At 56.2% G+C, this 18,183-nt stretch overlaps 7 protein-coding genes across 7 annotated transcripts; 3 read left to right on the forward strand and 4 right to left on the reverse strand.

The window, feature by feature from the left end:
- Nucleotides 1-476: 476 nt before the first annotated feature.
- Nucleotides 477-3,747, reverse strand: E0L32_012241 (uncharacterized protein; the record flags this gene model as incomplete). Its single annotated transcript, XM_031135060.1, has 2 exons — nt 477-1,408; nt 1,479-3,747. 2 exons carry the CDS (start codon nt 3,745-3,747, stop codon nt 477-479), a joined length of 3,201 nt encoding a protein of 1,066 aa, XP_030998985.1.
- Nucleotides 3,748-6,295: 2,548 nt separating this feature from the next.
- On the forward strand, nt 6,296-7,514 carry E0L32_012242 (uncharacterized protein; the record flags this gene model as incomplete). Its single annotated transcript, XM_031135061.1, has 4 exons — nt 6,296-6,543; nt 6,598-6,770; nt 6,846-7,320; nt 7,379-7,514. The coding sequence occupies 4 exons, from the start codon at nt 6,296-6,298 to the stop codon at nt 7,512-7,514; spliced, it is 1,032 nt and encodes a 343-aa protein (XP_030998986.1).
- A 185-nt stretch (nt 7,515-7,699) lies between these two features.
- On the reverse strand, nt 7,700-9,708 carry E0L32_012243 (uncharacterized protein; the record flags this gene model as incomplete). The annotated part of the gene is made up of 2 exons (XM_031135062.1): nt 7,700-9,384; nt 9,441-9,708. 2 exons carry the CDS (start codon nt 9,706-9,708, stop codon nt 7,700-7,702), a joined length of 1,953 nt encoding a protein of 650 aa, XP_030998987.1.
- Nucleotides 9,709-10,054: 346 nt separating this feature from the next.
- E0L32_012244 (uncharacterized protein) lies at nt 10,055-11,853 on the reverse strand (the record flags this gene model as incomplete). The annotated part of the gene is made up of 2 exons (XM_031135063.1): nt 10,055-11,524; nt 11,581-11,853. 2 exons carry the CDS (start codon nt 11,851-11,853, stop codon nt 10,055-10,057), a joined length of 1,743 nt encoding a protein of 580 aa, XP_030998988.1.
- Nucleotides 11,854-13,142: 1,289 nt separating this feature from the next.
- E0L32_012245 (uncharacterized protein) lies at nt 13,143-14,860 on the forward strand (the record flags this gene model as incomplete). The annotated part of the gene is made up of 2 exons (XM_031135064.1): nt 13,143-14,740; nt 14,803-14,860. 2 exons carry the CDS (start codon nt 13,143-13,145, stop codon nt 14,858-14,860), a joined length of 1,656 nt encoding a protein of 551 aa, XP_030998989.1.
- A 337-nt stretch (nt 14,861-15,197) lies between these two features.
- Nucleotides 15,198-16,579, reverse strand: E0L32_012246 (uncharacterized protein; the record flags this gene model as incomplete). Its single annotated transcript, XM_031135065.1, has 3 exons — nt 15,198-15,572; nt 15,649-16,356; nt 16,436-16,579. The coding sequence occupies 3 exons, from the start codon at nt 16,577-16,579 to the stop codon at nt 15,198-15,200; spliced, it is 1,227 nt and encodes a 408-aa protein (XP_030998990.1).
- A 627-nt stretch (nt 16,580-17,206) lies between these two features.
- On the forward strand, nt 17,207-18,147 carry E0L32_012247 (uncharacterized protein; the record flags this gene model as incomplete). Its single annotated transcript, XM_031135066.1, has 6 exons — nt 17,207-17,314; nt 17,395-17,490; nt 17,548-17,727; nt 17,780-17,824; nt 17,877-17,979; nt 18,038-18,147. 6 exons carry the CDS (start codon nt 17,207-17,209, stop codon nt 18,145-18,147), a joined length of 642 nt encoding a protein of 213 aa, XP_030998991.1.
- Nucleotides 18,148-18,183: the final 36 nt, after the last annotated feature.

The following is an 18,183-nucleotide window of genomic DNA, read 5'->3' on the forward strand; positions in this document are numbered from 1 at the left end:
GGGGGGGTGGTGGTGGTGCAAAGCTACAAGGGCCCGGACGGGTCCAGGCGTGGGCGACAACTAGCGGTGAGTGAGCAGGGAACAGAGGGACAGAGGGACGAAACGCGTCGCCGTCACTCACATACCGACAGCATTGGAAGATTTGCACGTCGGAGGTCGGAGTACTCGACTCCTCTCCATCCGAGAGGGAAGGTGAAGAGACCGGTGCACCCGTAGTCGAATGCAAGAGGTCTCGTCCCGAACTCGAACATTATCTCACGGGGGGATAGACGTCCAGTAGTACTCATCCGCCTATCCATTTTCACCATGCTATCCTGACGCCGTCCGACTCTTTTTTCTTTTTGGTACGCCCACGAAATATGAAATGGAATCCTTCACGCGCATTGTGACCCAGGGGTATCTGCTACAGTCCAAATCAAATCAAGAAACTTTGCCGGCCCGTGTACCCAACGCCGCCCCCCGTTCCCCACAGGGTATCAACCTCTCGACGCGACTCTATTCCGTCTCCGCCTCGAGCCCAGGCTCATCGAGCTGTCCGAGTCCATCATCTTGGCAGAAGTGCCGAACCGGCTGTGCCCTATGCTGATGAGCTTGATGATGTTCCCCAGGCCCAGAGCGACCGTCGAGCTGCCGACGCTAATCATCGGTCCCAGATCGGATATGATGAGATGCTGCGAGTCCTCGCCGGCGAGGGGCGTGGTCTCGTAGTCTCCTTGGCCGTAGAGCTGTGTCATGGACCACGTTTCCCACGTGTCGAAACACCGCGTCTGCGGCTTCGCAGCGTGCGCGCCCCGGTGTCGCATCCCGTTTTCTGGTGACCGCGGCTCCGAGCTGCCATTGACTTGCTTCTCAACCACTTTTCTCACGCCAACAACGCAGCCACTCTGCAACGGCACCCACAGGCCGGGAGCTTCCACCTGCTTTATGATCTCTCTAGTATCGCTCCAGTGGCAGCACTGCTTGTTCGCAGACTCGGAAGAGCAAAAGCATATCGTTCCACCTTCCTGTGGAGGCAGATACGTCTGGAGAACACAGTCGCCCGTATCAGAGTTTGTGTAAGCTAGCGTCATGGACGCAATCCCCGACGAGCCTGACTGCGTTTGTCGCTTGGGCGGGAGCAGGACCCTCAGTGACCGAGCCTGTATGCACTGTGTGCGGAAGATGTGCAGAATTCTCGCCGTGGCAAAGCTCACTAGCTCGACTGAGCGTGACCGAACCACCAAATAGGCCGAGAAACCGGGAAGAGGAACGAGCGAGCTGACCTCCTTCTCCTCGGCTTGAAGACCTTCAGCAGACAAAGCAACCTCTTCTGAGACCCATCTGCCCTGTTGCTGAGTCACCTTGTAGACATTGCCCTTCCTTGTTGCTGCTAGGACCGACAATGCGGAAGTATTGGCTTTATTAGAAGCTGCGACGGTGTGTGAGTTAATAGATCCAGTAGCTTAGACCATTTTTTTTGTCAGTGTGAGCAGACTTACAATGACTGAATGGAATTGCGCAGACCAATGGCTGGCGACAGATATTCGTATCATGCCTGTCTTCGCTGTCCGGCCGTAGCTCCATCAAGTTACCATCGCGCCTAACAATGATTAGGGACGGCAAGCTGTCTTCCTTAGCGTGGCCATTGAAAAAGAATGCCTCTGGTTTCTGGCCGTAGAGATCTAACGCCATGGACGGTCCCCGGCGACGCTCTACGAGGTTCCAGAGAACAACTTCGTATGATGACAGCACTGCCAGCCACGTCGAATCGTCATCGATGGCCAGCGCGTGGACGGGAAACGGGATATCGATAGGGTTTTCTGGGTCCCTCAACGCGTAGCTTTTGAACTCCGCATTGAGTCTCCAGACACGTATGCGGCGGTCGAGGCCAACAGACACGAACTGGCCGTCGGGAGTCGCCGCCAACATGACAATATCCAGGGCATGGCCTCTGTTGAGCGACTTGATTGACATCAGAGGCCCATCCTCCAGGTCTTCCTCGTTCGCTTTGGAGTCTTTCATGTCGTCCCAGAGCAAGTAGTTCATGAAGAGCCGCACAGCCGCCACGATGACCAACACCGTCACTAGGAGCCGCACCAATTGGTGATTTGCAAAGTCGTACACAGCAGGAAGGAGGGCCCGCTCAGTGACAGAGGGCATGCGGTCCGACCCTTTGAGGACGAAAACTAGAGGCTCGTAGACACGGGCGACGTAGCTGTGGGCCGAGGGCTTCACGACCTGAATGACCTCCTTGGCAGTCTCGTGATCTTGGAGACGGAGCCACGACGTTGGGCTTCGAGCTTGATGAACTGCTGTCAGCGGCGAGGCTGCCGCCGCGGTATTATTCGTCACTGTGTTGTAAAACAATCCGCCGACGGCGCGGTAGATGGAAGCATTATCCAAGAAATGCCATTGCGCGATCAAAATGAAGCCCGACATGACAATGGTGCCTGCTATTCTTGTCGAGAGCCCGATGTTGCCCCGATAGATCGCTTCCGCCCAGGTTTGACGCGGCAAGGGGTCGGATCTCGTCATTTTGTGTCGCGAAGACTTTTCCAGGGCCTCGCTCAACTCCGTTCTACGAACTTCGACGCTCAGCACGGACAGGAAGAACGTGGATAGATAGAAGAAATCAAAGACGATCGCGATTGCTGCAAAGGTGCAGAACGCAGCGACACCGGGAGACACGGCCTTTGATAGCCCCCAGAGGATCAAGAGGTTCTGCGCAACGCTCGCGATAGCGACGTGGCACGTGTGCCCAAATGCTTGTCCGATCCGACTGCTCGTACTGTCTTCTGCCGGCGTGACGAGGACGGCATTGATCAGGCGAAACATATTTTCGAGACTCATGGTCAAGACAACTAAAGGGTAAGCCGCCCTAGGTATTCGGGAGAGGTCGATCTTGAAGATCGCGCACACGGTGAAGCTTGACATGATGGATGCGAATATCTGCGACATGACCGTCAGGATGAGGCCTGGCTTGGACTTCATGGCACGCAGCTTAGACAAGCTGAGCATGAAGTACATTGCGGTCAAAGCATAGGCCACGGTCAGCAGGATCGAGTCTTGGACCGATATGGGGCGGAACTGGAACTCGTAGAGCTGGCTCTGCACGATGTGGCCGTCACTAGGGATCACTGTCCACTTGTCGGCCATTTGCTGGGCAAGATCTTCCGCCCGCCGTTCCCATAACCGACCCACGGGCGAGTCTCGCAGATGAAGCAGGGTGATCACCAGGGCGTCGGCCGCGACCAGAGCACGGTCCTCAAATCGCTTGCCACTGAACACGATGGAATGCCGAAGGGTGACGTTGACCGAGGTTGGTGTCGTCTTCCGGGCGTTTACTGTAGAGACTATATCGCCATCGCTGGATATCCTCTCAGCGTCACACGACCAATACTGTAGCGGGGAGTGGAAGAACCATGACTGGTTCGTCAGGCCGTTGACCACATGGAACATGTCGCGCTCGCTCGGCGTGAGATCGGTCGAAGCATTGACCGGTGGGACGCGGTTCCCTTGCTGCCGAGGATTGAAGTTCTTTGTTGGCCCCAACAAGGCATCTTGCAGATCCAAAGCCCCAAGGAGGACATCCTGGTCCAGCGCTTTCATGTAGCTTCCATGAACCCATAAAGAGCGCATGATCACATCCGGTTCCATGCCGACCTTCCCATCGAGCGGCTGGGCATCTGTCCAGACGTGGCGAGGGAGATTCGATGCGCCGTTGATGAAGTCATTGGTATACAAGAATGGGAAGGGGTATATGAGCATGGTGGCGACCGCCACGGAAAAAAGGAGAGTCGTGACCACATGTCGTGCAGTATATCTTCCGTACCGAGTGAATGCGACTCGGAGGGGATGATTCGGTGTAAGAACAGGCGCCTCGGTGGTCCTTTGATCGTTTGTCAACACGCACTGTCGAGACGCAACGAGAGGACGCATGTGTACTTACCCTCTAAAGGGATACAAAAGGTACCAAATCATCACAAGGGCAGTTTCACCGAATGATAACAAGCATTACAAAGAGGCGAGGTGTGCAAGGGAAGATGAGAAGGGTGCAAAGACCTCGCCCGCGCCAAAATACCGCGCAGTCTTTCGTGAGGCGTTCGTGGGAACTGGAAAAGTACACAACCTGGAGCCCAACGAAGTGATCTCGGCGAGCTCTTTGGCCTGGCTGTAGGCTTCCGGGAAATCGCAGAGTGTTTGACCGGGAGATGCTCTCTCTTGGAAAGGGGGAGTTGGCCGGCAATTCAGCTGTCGGAAAGCGCGCGAAGCATGATGGACCCTCAGCAACAACCCGGCACACCGGTAGTCCGAAGCAAAGCAGCTGGAGATGTGTGTGTGTGCGCAACTTGAGCCCAGGTGGGGGCTGTGATATGCGGAGTGGCGCAACTAGCTTGCGAAAGGCAGATGGATTGTAGACAGGTTGCAATCATGAAGTTCCCAAGCTCGGAAGTTGTTGGCAGGTTTAGTCTGAGCGTAGCGGGCTGATCGACCGAGGGGAGTCGACAGCTGAGCGGATCTGGAGAAGACAGCAGACCAGGGGCAGGAAAGTCAATCCAATATTGGGCATGCAGTGCAGGCTGGAGCTGACTCGACGCCAAAGGTAAAAAAGCTGGACTGGGCTCGAGCTGTGGGCGGGAAGGGAAGCCGGCTCCCCTGTGAGCCGGAGCGGGCGCCAAGTTAGCTAGTCTTGCAGCAGTGCGGCGTCGTTTGCACCGTGTCGGGGATTCGAAGCCTAGCAGCTCCCCGATGCAGCAGCACTCGATGCCCTTTTGGAGAAGTTGGTGCTGCTGGGTTGTGCAGCGTTGTTGGGTGCCGCCCCCGCGAGGTAGGTCTCAGACAAGGAGGAATGAAAGTGCAAACGGAACTCGCCGACAGAGACACGCTCGCACGGCTGAGGTGCCCCAATCAGCAGGCGATGTGTGAGGCAGCGAGAAGCTTGGCAGGTCGGCTAGGTTCAACAGCCAGTTGGATCTCGTCGATTGACATGGGAATGGCAGCCGGTTTGTGTCCTCCTTGTCAGACTCGGGAATAAACCAGCCAGGCCCATCCAAAGCGGAGAATGGGAATCGAGATGGATGACAGCGAGAACTGGGGGTTGCAATTGTGGAGCAGACGACAGAAAATGTCGTCGAGCCTTGAGATGTGCTCTGTGCTCTTGCGAGACGGACGGGCGCGTTTCAAGATGACGTCTCGAAGGAAGAGGCCACTAAACCATCAAACCTTCGATCGCACCTAGGTCCTGGGTACTTTGTGCGGTAAAGTAGCGATAGCTAGCGGTAGCGGTAGCGCCCCTCCACCCGTTCGTTCGCTTGTTCGTGCCCTGCCTCGTCTTGCAGCGAGATCTGCGATCAGGATCAAGACTGCTGGGACGCGACACGCTGCAGTGCACCCTCTCAGGGGGAACCTCGATATTTGAAACGGGTAACGGACAGGTTACCAAGGAGAAGGAAAGAGACGTGGCAATTGTCAGAATGGAGAGATGCACCAACCTGGTTTAGGTAGTTTGCAATGGTGTTTGGTATGCGCCGTTTCGGTTTGGTGCACGGGACTTCCCAGAGGGCACAAACAATTCAATCCCCTTACTCTTGGCGTGCTTTCGCAGAAGACACGCGCCGGGCTCCCCGTCGTCATGATGGGAGCATGGAAAAGCTCAATCGTACGATGAGATGTCATCCCAGGCCACCGGTGCCGACTAGGATATTCGATCGAGGGCTCGATCAGATCCAGGTCTTCGAACATGCGATGTAGTTCAGAGCCGGGTGTGCTGATGCCAATGGCCGCTAGGCCAGGCGCAACAGTACTGGGGGCTGGACAGTGAGTCGTCGGGTAGGTGTAGGGGAACTGTCAATTCTCGATTGGGACGTAAATAAACTCTATGCAACCAAGATAGCCATCTCCCAGGATCTGGGGTTTGCTTTCTTCTTATACAAGTATGTACAGATTGCCCAGGCCCAAAAACCCCTCCTCCAACTCGCCTTCCCCATATCCTGTCAAATGCTCAGCTCGACTGGAAAAAAGAGGCTCTGGGTTGGTGATGTGGGCCATCAGCTGTTTTTTGCTCAAGGTCAGGCCATAATTCGGTCACGGACCAGCCTGTGGCCGTCCAGTCCGCTTGCAGGGGGGGCCTCGAGACCGCCATCCGCCTTGCCAGATCCAGCAACGAATGTGTTACTAGCTGAAACGGCTGCTCCCGCATGCTTTTTGGACGACCCTGTGCTGTTGTTCAACATGGCATATCTCAGACAGACGCACGCAGAACTCCCCGGCACCGTCTCTAATTCGACGCCCGACTGTTAAAGCAAGGCTGCAGACAATGGCGGGTACAGCTGACGACCCCATCGCCGAGCTGCTCACTACATACAACGAGCTCAACGGCTCGACTATCGAGGAGCTGCACCAAGAGCCCAGCCCGCTCGAGTTTATGCGATATGTAGCAAAGAACACTCCCTTCGTAGTCAGACGGGCCGCGAAGGGATGGCAGGCCTCGCGGACATGGAGTGCCGCTTATCTGAAGGAGGCTCTGGCTGATGAGACCGTGAATGTTGCAGTAACACCCATGGGGTGAGTGCCCGATGCTCCCCTTGCTCTACCTCGCTACACATCTCTAATGCCCAGACTCAAATCCAGCAATGCCGATTCTCCCACGAGAATGGAGGGCAGTGGTGAGCTCGTCTTTGCAAAACCGTGGGAGGAAGACCAGCCCTTCCCAGAATTCCTCGACTTTGTGATAGCGCAAGAGAACGAGGTCGCAGCTTCAACGCCAAGCGAGATCCGATATGCCCAAACACGTAAGACCATCACCGAATTTACCTCGGGGAAAACTTCCGTGCAGCTGACGTAACACGACGGAGAAAAAAAAAAAGAGAATGACAACTTCCGCCACGAGTACGTCTCTCTCTTCGCCCACGTCCAGCCGGACATTCCCTTCGCACGCATCGCCCTGGACCGCGACCCGGAGGCCATCAACCTGTGGATCGGCAACTCCCGCTCCGTGACCGCCCTGCACAAGGACAACTACGAGAACATCTACGTCCAGGTCCTCGGCCGCAAGCACTTTGTCCTCATGCCACCCCTCTGCCAGCCCTGCGTCAACGAGCAGCCGCTCAAGCCCGCCACCTACGTCCGCCGCGGCGGGAACGACGACGCGGGCTTGGAACTCAAGCTGGACAGCGTCGGCGAAGGTGAGGGTGAGGGTGAGGGTGGAGGAGATGGCAATGTCCCGTTCGCGACGTGGGACCCTGATACGTCAGGGCCGAATGAGACGGCGTACTCGAAACTCGCTGAGCCGATGAGGGTGACTCTGGATCCAGGCGATATGCTGTACTTGCCTGCGATGTGGTAAGCCTGCTCTAGCCCTCTCTGGTTATGACTCTCCTTGCTGACCGCTCGCGTACAGGTATCACAAAGTCTCTCAGTCGTGCCTGGACGACGACATATGCGTTGCCGTCAACTACTGGTACGACATGGACTTTAGTGGGCCTTTATATCCCATGTGCAACTTTGTCAGATCGACATACATGAGCCAATCTTGAGCAAAGACGCTACCTGAATATGATCAGTCTGGTTTTTGCTACACTCTACAGGCTAGCAAGGTATGTCATTCGTAATCCTAAGCTGGTCGTTCCGTCATTAAACTCCATAAAACACCTTCGCCTATCCCAATAAAAACATGATTCCCTGACAATGGCAGCAGGCCCGGTTCTTGGCATGGCGAGGTCTATACGTTCGTCCTGACCCCTAGCGGTCTCCGATTGCTCTCTTCGTCGAGAAAGCGTCCCTTGTCGTCGCCAATCTTCCGCCTAAACATGCCGAGGTCCTTGAGCAGATCCTGCATGTAATCTTGCAAGTCGTCCGCGTCCTCCTCGTATCCGCCCGAGGAATAGCCGTCGTCGTTGTCGTCGTAATAGGCCTCGTCGACTCCTTTGTTCTCCTTGTCTTCCGCCACCTCGATATTTGCATCCTTCTCCACGCTCCGCACTGTCTCTTGCGCCGCAGTCGGCTCGGGCGTGTTGCGGACGGTGACTGGGGGGATCGGGTTCTTGAGACTCTCCAAGGCCAGCTTGAGGTGCAGCCTCAGAGCCTCGTTCTCGGTCTGCAAGCTGCGAATCTTGCCCTCCGCCACCATGCTCTTCTCCTCCATCATGCGCTGCATCGCTGCCACGCGGCCCTGGTACTCCTCGAGCCTCTCCTCCTGCTGCTGCGCATCCTTCTCCCTTCTTCGCGAGTCGGACACGGAGAGCTGCAGCTGCCGGATCTCCTCGGCCATGGCGGCGATCTGGGCGTCGCGCTCGGCTGTAGAAATGCTGTCCTGGTTGACCACGGCACGAGTGCGGATGCGCTTGGCCTGGTCGGCGTAGCGGAGAGTCGAGAGTGTCTCCTCGTAGTCTGAAGGCGCGATGCAAGCAATCATGGCTGTCTTGGAGTTACCTCCGAGCGAGTCCTTGAGAAGCCAAGTCAAGATGGAATCTCGGTATGGCACGACCTGTTCCCTACCGCCGCGCTTCCCGCCCCTCTGCTTGGGATCTGCGAGGGCCGCAATGACTCTCCCCAGCGTCGTAAGCGACTTGTTGATGTTGCTGCCTTCTCTGAGGCGCTGACCAGTCGCTTCGGTGGCCTTTGCCCGCTCAGAGCCGGCGAGATCTACCAGTCGAATGCGCGAGCTTCGCTCCGTGGTCTCGTCGGTCTCCATATCATGGTGAATTTGCTTCAGCATGATTGTGAACACGGCATGACTCCGGCTGGAAGTGTCGTTCATCTTTGTCGAAGCCGTTGTACGGGAGTTGTCGCCCATCTTCATGTATCGAAGGATCTCGTCGATACTCCGCACAGGCACTTCTGTCAGGTCCTTGACGTATGGTCCTTCGGTCGGCGATTCGCGGATCTTGAGGTAGTAAGGCGACTGATTCGGGACGACGGGGACGAGCAAGTCGCGGACGTGTTCGTTGTACACCTCAAAGTAGGAGACCCGTACGTTGTAGCTGATGTTGGGCGTCTCGTTCTGCGCCGCTTCGATGCGCTGGAATAAGTCTTCACACGTCCGAGGGATGAGGCCGGGCTGATCGGGCGTGCCCATCATGGTGTAGCTCTTGCCGGAACCCGTCTGGCCGTAGGCAAAGATGCAAGTATGGTAGCCCTCGAAGTTGTGGTCGAGGAACTCCTCGCCGAGGCAGTTGTACACGTCCTCTTGCTCTGCATAGTGCTTGTCCTTGCGGTCGTGACTCCAGAACGAGTTGTCAAACGTAAAGGACTTCTCCTCGATCACCTTGCGCGACTTGGCCCTCGAGTTCGCGGGGTCCGCCCCGTCAGGCACGAGCAGCGTCGTGCACTGCGTCAGGGGGTCCATCTCAATGAGGCATTCTGCACCTCTGCTTATCTCTGTGGCATCATGGATGGCGTCAGTCTCTGTTTTCCTTCAAGATGAACAACAACAAGACAAGTCTGGTGCCGATCCGACTCACCTCTAGGCAGGAACGCCCTCACGCGAACCACAACCCTGACATTCCCTCCCGGGTCCATCCTCGCATGCATGGGGACGGTGCCATCGCGAGAGCGCAGCGACGGCGTCGAGGCGGAGGAGCGGACGGTCCGGGCCAGGTCGCTCCCGGAGGCGGTCGAGGCGATGGCGGCTGGGGCAGGCATCAGTCGCGGGTCGATGGCTATGCCGATCAGGGTCTCTACAATGTCGTCGACAACTTGACGGTATCGCAGCCGGCGGGAAGAGTGCATCTGGGGTTCGGAAAGTCCAGTGGGTATATTTAATTGACCTGTGCTCTCTTGGTTCTTGCCCAACTGAGCATGCAACCCTGGCTCTGAGGTGGACTATACTCCACTATTTTTGTTGACATTGTTGTCCGGGTGATATTGCTGTGCGCTGGCGTGTGTCGCGTGGGGTGTAATTGCATACACACACGTCAGCATCTTATTATTAGAGTGCTTTACCTACATTATTGACGGTCAAAGTTCGAAAACCCGAGGGGTTAGGGAAGAGATAATATGATCATTATCTTTTCATTCAAGGGTATCTATCTATCATTTGCTCCCATGACGCTACCTACACAATCCACCACCCAGTTCAAGGCATCTTAAGTCCCTTGCCTAGGAGCTCCAAACCGACCTCATCTATCAGTTTTAGGTCCTTGAAATGTGTCTTCTTCGCCAATACGGTGTCTTGAGCGTCCATGGTGCGCAGTAGATCAGCCAACTCGCCGTCTAGAGGCAAAAGGTACACCAGATTACCCAGAGCCAGAAGCATGCCTTCCAGAGCCTCGGGCGATTTCTCCTCCTGCGAGACGGCCTCCAAGATGGACGCCGCGAGCTCGACTTGGTCGCCCTCTGGCAATGCATCTCCCGGACCTTCCCTACGTTTGGCGCTATTGGCAAGTGACAAGTTGAACAGAAGCGATGCTGCAGCTACCCTCACGTTGTTGTGGCTGTCGTCAAGGAAACTCGACGACAACAACTGAATGATTGGCGAGCGCAGCTGCTCATTGGAGAGAATCTGTTCCGGATACAAGGGGCTGGTGAATAGATTGCATGCTGCCTGTAATGTAACAAGCCGGAGAGCATACGGGCAGTCCGTGAGGTGGTTGACATGGTCGAGGAGTGACCTTATCGTACTATGGCCCTGTTCTTCCGCGAGAACGCCACTCAGGCGTGGGTCGACCAGGCCGCATCGCAGAAGATCCACTGCGGTAAACAACGAGTCTGTCGCTAGGCTCTGCAATGAAGTCTTGAGGAAGGTCGTGACGGCGCTGATGTTGGGCAGATGTGCTTCCGCTGGACCCTGCTGGTTGCGAGCCTCGATAAAAGAGGCCAGTTCCTTCACTGCCGGATCCCCTCCAGCGACACCCATCTTGCCCAGGAGCTTCGGAAGGGGTGGCACCTTGGAATAAAAAATCGGCTTTGCCCGTGTGCCAGAGAATGTAGGGAGATTGAGGGATTCATGGGGATGTGACGGCCAAGCCATGTGCACCAGCAATTGGATATTCCCGCGGAGTTGGGCAGGGTCGGCGCCAGCCCACTTGTTCTCCTGTTGGCCACGCAGAAAGGTGATAAAGGTAGGCGTTGCAGATATCGAGTAGTGCTTGCCGACATCGAACGCCCTTGAAGCGTCGACCTTGATCAATACCGCCTTGGTGCCGAATTCTGCGGCTAGCTCATTGTATAGGGGGTACAAAGTCTTGCAAGGCGGACACGTTGCCGAGGTGAAGAAAATGGCAGCGCAGGATTTTCGTGCGCTTTCCAACAGGCCGTTGAGCTCGGTCAGATTGTTCACTTCGTGGACGCGGCCCTGGTTGTGATGCAGTTGAGCTACCGGCTTGCTAGTACCGTTGAGTGAGTTGTTCTGAATGCCCAGGATGCCGCCTCGCTGCCGGTTTGCCTCAACCGTCTGGTTCAAGGCAGGAAGAAGCATACTGCCCAGGGGCGAGTTTATGACAGCCTCGGGCATGTTGACGATATGGTCAGGAATGCCTTTGCCAACCAGAAACGTGGCAAAGTCATTGGAGAAGTTGTTGCAGTTATGATGCCACAGATTGTATGCCTGGTGTGTGTCAGTGGCTTGGCCTGCTGCCGGTCCTTAGAAAGTGTAATATTCACCTCGACAGTATAGATCTCCCTTAAAGAGTCCAGGTACTCTTCGATCACATCCATCGGAAGGTGAGTCGTTCCAAGGGGTATCTGCTGAAGCGGCCGCCCAAGGTGAGACGATCCTGGCGCAATAGCCACCACATTCCCATCATAGACATACTCACGACCGTCGAGAACAATCGAGGTGTGGTAGACTGCATCTAGCTGAAACCCGAGTAGGCCCATGGACATCTGTCTGGCCATGCCTCCAGACAAGTCGTAGGTGTATAGAGTGACGTCCATGACGGGCGAATCACTGCTTGACACAGTGTAAAGGGCGAGAAGTGAGATGAACAAGATGTATAAGTGCTAGTGGTGACCTGAAGTGAACGTTGTCGATGCCGATTGGAAGGGCTACCTAGACCAGTTGCTTGCAACGTGTCTGTATCTTGTCTAAACCTACCTTATGACAGGAAACCAAAATGAGGACAAGGAGGTAATGTAGACAGAGTATCACAGAAAATGGTCGACTGGTTGCGGAAAGACGAGTTGTGAGTGTTGTATAAGAGGTAATATCGGCATGCGCGGAGGCAACAGCAAGCAGTACGAATGGTGGTGGAAGATTACAGAACAGCCTGGATGCAGCACAGCACAGATAGGTAGTCGTCATAGAGGGTTGGCCTACACTACGGGGGCGCGCTCACTCCAGCTGCCAGGAAAGAATCAAAGAAATTGGATGTTCTACCTTGCTTCATGTTTGTATGTATCGTCAAAAATCCACACTTTGCGCTTAGAGGTACCTACTGATATCCTGATCGAATATACAGAAGGTGAGAAACCTGCCTGCATTACAAGTTCTAGCTCTTTGGATGGATTTGAAATACTGCGCCTAATAATACAAGTAGGTAGTTGCTTCGTTTCTGCCGAGCACAACTAACTACGGCTCCCAATCAGGTATACTTCCCACCTGGCCTCCGTGAAAGAGTACATCCCTCTGGGGTGGAAATTTAAGCCTTCTCGGACTGCAGCATTTGTACGTAAAATGGATGCCACTTTGTCTTGGCCCCTCAGCCAGGATCCAGGGGCCAGCCGCTAGCATTCAGGCCTGGGCTGGCACTCCTGGCGAGAGGGGGCAAATTTACAGTGGGGTCTCCCCGTACTTCGTAATCAAGACAGCGCTGGTGTCGCCCGACCATGCATTTTCCACTTCTCTGTATGGCCAGCCTGCGACACTTGGATGAAATGAAAGACAGTTCAATTCGGACAGCGTGGAAGTGTCTTTTAGCAGACACATCCTCTGGGCAAAGCATTTTGACGTATTCCTTTTCAAGCTAGATGCAAAAGCCTGACCTACCACATCTCTGATCCGCGCCCCTCCCCCTTTCCCAGCTGGTATGCTTATTGGGAGGTGCCCCTAGATTCATTCGCGAAAAAAAGTAAAGTAGTTCAACCCGCAAGAGAGGTGTGGCTTGTCAGACTCACACTCCTTTCCTCCGCTCTCTATTTTTCAGTCTGTCCTTCTTGTCCCTCGTTTCTCGCCGGCAATTCTCCCTTTGCCGTCGGTTCCTTGCTCCCACTTCCTGGACCTGGACATGCGCCGTACGTCGGTATCGCTACCGACCAACAAGATCGCCCACGACCCTCACGAGAAACGCGACCGCTATCAAGCAAACCACCAAGGAGCCGGCATCCTGGAGAAGGCAAGCGCAATCATGTCACAGGCCAAGCAGGCCCGGTGGTTGAAGACCACTGCGATCCTCTTGACCGTAGTCTTCCTCTTCTACTATTTCTCGCCTTCCGGCGTTGATCTGTACCACGAGGTCTCCTCGTCCAAGGGCAACGCTGGTGGCCAGGTTCCTACCGATTCATCCTACGGCACCGACCGCTGTACCAAATCGAGCTCCAAGGATAAGCCCATTGTCCAGTATGTCTCCATGATTGACGCTGGCAGCACTGGCTCTCGCATCCACGTCTACAAGTTCAACAACTGCGGCGCCACTCCCGAGCTCGAGAACGAGGTCTTCAAGATGACCAAGAAGATCGAGGGCCAGAGCAGCGGTCTGAGCGCCTACCCCGACGACCCCATCGCTGCCGCTAAGAGCCTGGATAGTCTGATGGAGGAGGCCCTCAAGACCGTTCCCGACAAGCTGAAGGCCTGCAGCCCTGTCGCTGTCAAGGCCACCGCCGGTCTCCGTCTTCTGGGTGCTGAGAAGAGTCAGCGGATCCTCGACGCCGTCCGCGAGCACCTCGAGACAAACTACCCTTTCCCAGTCGTCTCCAAGGAGGAGAACGGTGTTGCCATCATGGACGGCTCCGACGAGGGCGTCTATGCCTGGATCACCACCAACTATTTGCTCGGCAACATCGGCGCTCCGGAGCACCAGGATACCGCTGCCACCTTTGATCTTGGCGGAGGCTCAACCCAGATTGTCTTTGAGCCCAACTTCAAGGGTCTCAGCCAGGGCGGTATGCCCGAGAAGCTCGCTGCGGGTGACCACAAGTACGACCTCGATTTTGGTGGCCGCCACTTCACTCTTTACCAACACTCTCACTTGGGCTATGGTCTGATGAGCGCCCGCGAGGCCATCCTCAAGACCCTGGTCGAGGACTATGCCGAATCTAAGAAGTCCGACAGCACCTGGACCAGCTCTCCCGTCGTCAACCCTTGTTTCTCGACCGGCATGTCCAAGACTGTCAAGGTCAAGCTGGGCGAAGGCCACCCGCTCGGCAGCGTCAGGGAGTTCAACATGACTGGGCCTTTGACTCCTGCCCCGGCCCAGTGCCGTAACCTCGCCGAGCGCATCTTGAAGAAGGATGCGACCTGCGCCCTGGCCCCTTGCTCCTTCAACGGTGTCCATCAACCTTCGATTGCTAAGACCTTCGCCAAGGAGGACATCTTCTTCCTGTCCTACTTTTACGACCGCACTCAGCCTCTTGGCATGCCCGAGTCCTTCACTCTGCGTGAGATGGCCGATTTGACCAGCCGCGTTTGCGGCGGTGAGCAGGCGTGGGACATCTTTGGCAGCGTCCCTGGCGCCCTCGAGGAGCTCCGGGACCGCCCTGAGCACTGCCTGGACCTGAACTTCATGGTTGCCCTCGCCCACACCGGCTACGAGATGCCCATCGACCGCGAGGTTCGGATCGCCAAGAAGATCAAGGAGAACGAGCTGGGATGGTGCCTGGGAGCTAGGTAAGATGTCATCTGACGTTCATCTTGCACTAGTACAGAATGCTAACATGCAACTGCTATAGTCTGCCTCTGCTGCAGAAGGGCTCAGGCTGGACCTGCAAGGTCACCGAGGTGCACTAGACGGCAGCCAAGAGGTTTGCACACGATGTTTATCAAGAATCAATCTGCATTAATTCAAAGGGTCACGGTCAGAAAGACAATCGACACGGCGTTCAAGGTGGAATCCCAGCATGCGGCCCGCACATCCCACTTTCAAAGGGGTCGCGGAAAAGAAAGACATGTATACATAGAAAACACGATTCATCCGGCTGGCGTGCGCGCTCCAGATGACGAAGAGCCCACGTGGAGCGAGTCTTCGAATCACCAAATATTAATGATACACACAATACTCGCCGTGTTTTGATAACGAAATAAAGACCGCAATGATATTGATCTGGGTATCTAGCTCTAATGGTGTCTACAATGGTGCTGGAACCATGGCCAGCACCTCCTCGATGACGTCGTCGGGGCCAATGCCCTCGAGTATGGACTGTACGGCGGCCAGCTCACTTCCCCATAGCATACTTCTCTCCTTCTCGGGGGTAACGATGTCGACACGATGCAAGTAGACCTTGCGGGCTGCAAGCCCGACGAGCGAGGGCGTCACGTAGTCCAGCCCGTGCAGGGGCGCCAGGCTCTTCATCAGCTGCTCAAAGTGTTTGGTCGCCGTCGGAGTGATGCCGCCGGCCACGGCCCTGTGCATCCGCAGGAAGGAGACAATGTTCATCTGGTACCGCAGCACGTCGACGTCGACCTGCACCTCGCGGCTGAGCTTAGCCAACGTGGCGATATCCTGTCGTAGTTGTTAGGAACGAACTGCGCCGTTCGGTCTACAGATGGGGGAAGAAAGAGAGAGTATGGAGGCATACCAGTTCGGAAAACACGGGGTCCCTGCCTTCCTCGGGAAACCCGCCCGCCACGACGGATCCGGCCCCGCCGCCGCCGCCCTTCTTCACCACGCTGCCCGTGCTCGCCGTCTCGGCCTCCTCGCCGTCGTCCTCGAGGTTCGCGAACCCGTCCTCCGGGTCGTGCCAGTGGCCCACGTAGAAGAAGTCGTTGAGGTGCGGCGCGAGCCGGCCTCCCCCCGGCCGGCGCCCCCGCTGCTGATGCTGTTCACCATCGTCGTCGTCGTCTCCGTCGTCGGCGAGCGCGGCCACGAAGAGGAACTGCTTGGGCGCGGCGTGCACCGAGGTGCGCGTGAAGATGCGCCGCGTGCGCAGCAGCTCGAGCGCCTGGATCTGCACGGCCTTGGGCGCGAGGCCGAGGTTCCTGGCCAGCACGACGTGCGCGATGTGTGCGTGCGTGGCGGAGCCGCCCGTCGGCGTCAGGGGCGAGAGAGGGGCGCCGCCGCCGCCGCCGCCGGAGGAGCTCGGCGTCGCGGGCTGAGGGGGGAAGTAGTCGTTGCTGGCGATGCCGGTGCGGGTCAGGTGCGGGGAGGAGGAGCGCGGTGTCGTGCGCTGCGCCTGGGCCTGGGGTTGGGGCTTGCCTAGGAGGAGAGAGGTGGCGAAGTCCTCGAGGGTGGTGTCGGGGTTGCAGTCGACGACGGCGTAGGAGAGGCCGAAGGTGCGGGTTGAGATCTAGTTGGGTAAGCTTATGATCTTGGTTGTGTAGATTTACAGCAGGTGAATCCCCCGGGTAGGGCAGAGAGTTGTTTACCAGCTTGAGCTCCTCGACGAGATCATCGAGGGCATCTCCGGGGGTGGTGATGACGCAGTGCTCTCTGGCGATCAGGGAGAGCAGGGCTGCGAGCTCCAGGTCGCTCAGATCGTGCACCCTCTGCAGGAGGTTCTCATCCGCCATCGGGCTTCTGAGCGCTCTTATGAATGGTCCATCGAAAATCTCCTCCGGTTTATCGAGTCTTCCACCTTGGGCGAGTCTCAGAGCCTTGTATGTAGCCTTGCGTTGGAATAACTAAATTGAATCCTACGGCGATGATGGCGCCTGAGCCGCCTATCGCGTGGGCGATGGATATCGCAGTGGCATCGCTAATGCGGCATTCCAGGCGTGTCAGGTGTGCTAAGCCATATCGGCTTTAGCGGCCCCGCCCAGGTGGTCAAGTGCTCAGTCCCCAATGATTGGCCCTGAAACCAAGCTCGTCACCCCGTCCCAGCCCAGCCATAACGGCCATACATCTCCAGTGATTCCCCATCAACAACGACAACTCTCAATCAGCCAACACCTCGGATTTCCAGGCAACAGACTTGCGGTTCAGCCTCCGACATTTCCGCCGCCCAATAGCAGAAAATACACGAGTGCGCGATCCCGATACCCCTCCCTGAAGGCAGCGACGAACAGCCGAGCGGCGGTCTTTGGAGAGGAACGACAAGCAGGCTCCTACTTAGCAGAGCGTCATCGGGACATCATATCAACACAGACAGCCCACCATGGCTTCCAGGAAGAAGGTTCTCCTCAAGGTACTACAACACAATGATCCAAAAGATTCAAAGGACGTGTTTTTGTGCTGAAAAGTCTCTCTACAAGGTCATCATCCTTGGCGACAGCGGTGTGGGCAAGACCAGTTTGATGAACCAATATGTAAGTCCCACGGCCGAGGCTACTCCTACGACAACCAGCACCCGGGCAACAGAACTTTCTAACCCCGAGCTCTCGTATAGGTCAACAAGAAGTTCAGCGCGAGCTACAAGGCCACCATCGGCGCCGATTTCCTGACGCGAGAGGTCCTTGTCGATGACCGTCAAGTCACTATGCAGGTGCGAGATTTAGCAGGCGAACACTATGCGGAGACAACTGCTAAATATGTTTTATAGCTTTGGGACACCGCAGGACAAGAGCGATTCCAGTCATTAGGCGTGGCTTTCTACCGCGGCGCCGACTGCTGTGTCCTGGTGTACGACGTCAACAATTCCAAGAGCTTCGACGCCCTCGACAGCTGGAGGGACGAGTTCCTGATCCAAGCATCACCCAGAGACCCGGATAACTTCCCTTTCGTACGAGGCCCTGCCATCATATAGCGGTCTGTTATGCTGATATTATCTCTAGGTTGTGCTTGGCAACAAGATCGATGTGGAGGAGAGCAAGCGAGTCGTAGGTAACCGTTGAAAGTGTTGATGGGATACACAGACTGATGCGCTTCCAGATCTCCACCAAGAGGGCGATGACGTTCTGCCAGTCAAAGGGCGGCATTCCTTACTTCGAGACGAGTGCCAAGGAGGCTATCAACGTCGAGCAGGCCTTTGAGGGTATGTATCGGATGGGAGAAGCTGCCTTCGACCTGTCGGCTGACCTTTTTGTCTGCAGTCATTGCAAGGAATGCTCTCGCGCAGGAGGAATCGGAGGAATTCAGCGGCGACTTCCAGGATCCCATCAACATCCACATCGAGAACGACAGGGATGGCTGCGCTTGTTAAGGACGGAAGCATGAGCATAGCTATGACGATGGTGTT

Source organism: Thyridium curvatum (genome assembly GCF_004353045.1).
Source record: "Thyridium curvatum strain D216 chromosome Unknown NODE_147_length_39718_cov_89.191988, whole genome shotgun sequence".
Lineage (NCBI taxonomy): Eukaryota > Fungi > Ascomycota > Sordariomycetes > Thyridiales > Thyridiaceae > Thyridium > Thyridium curvatum.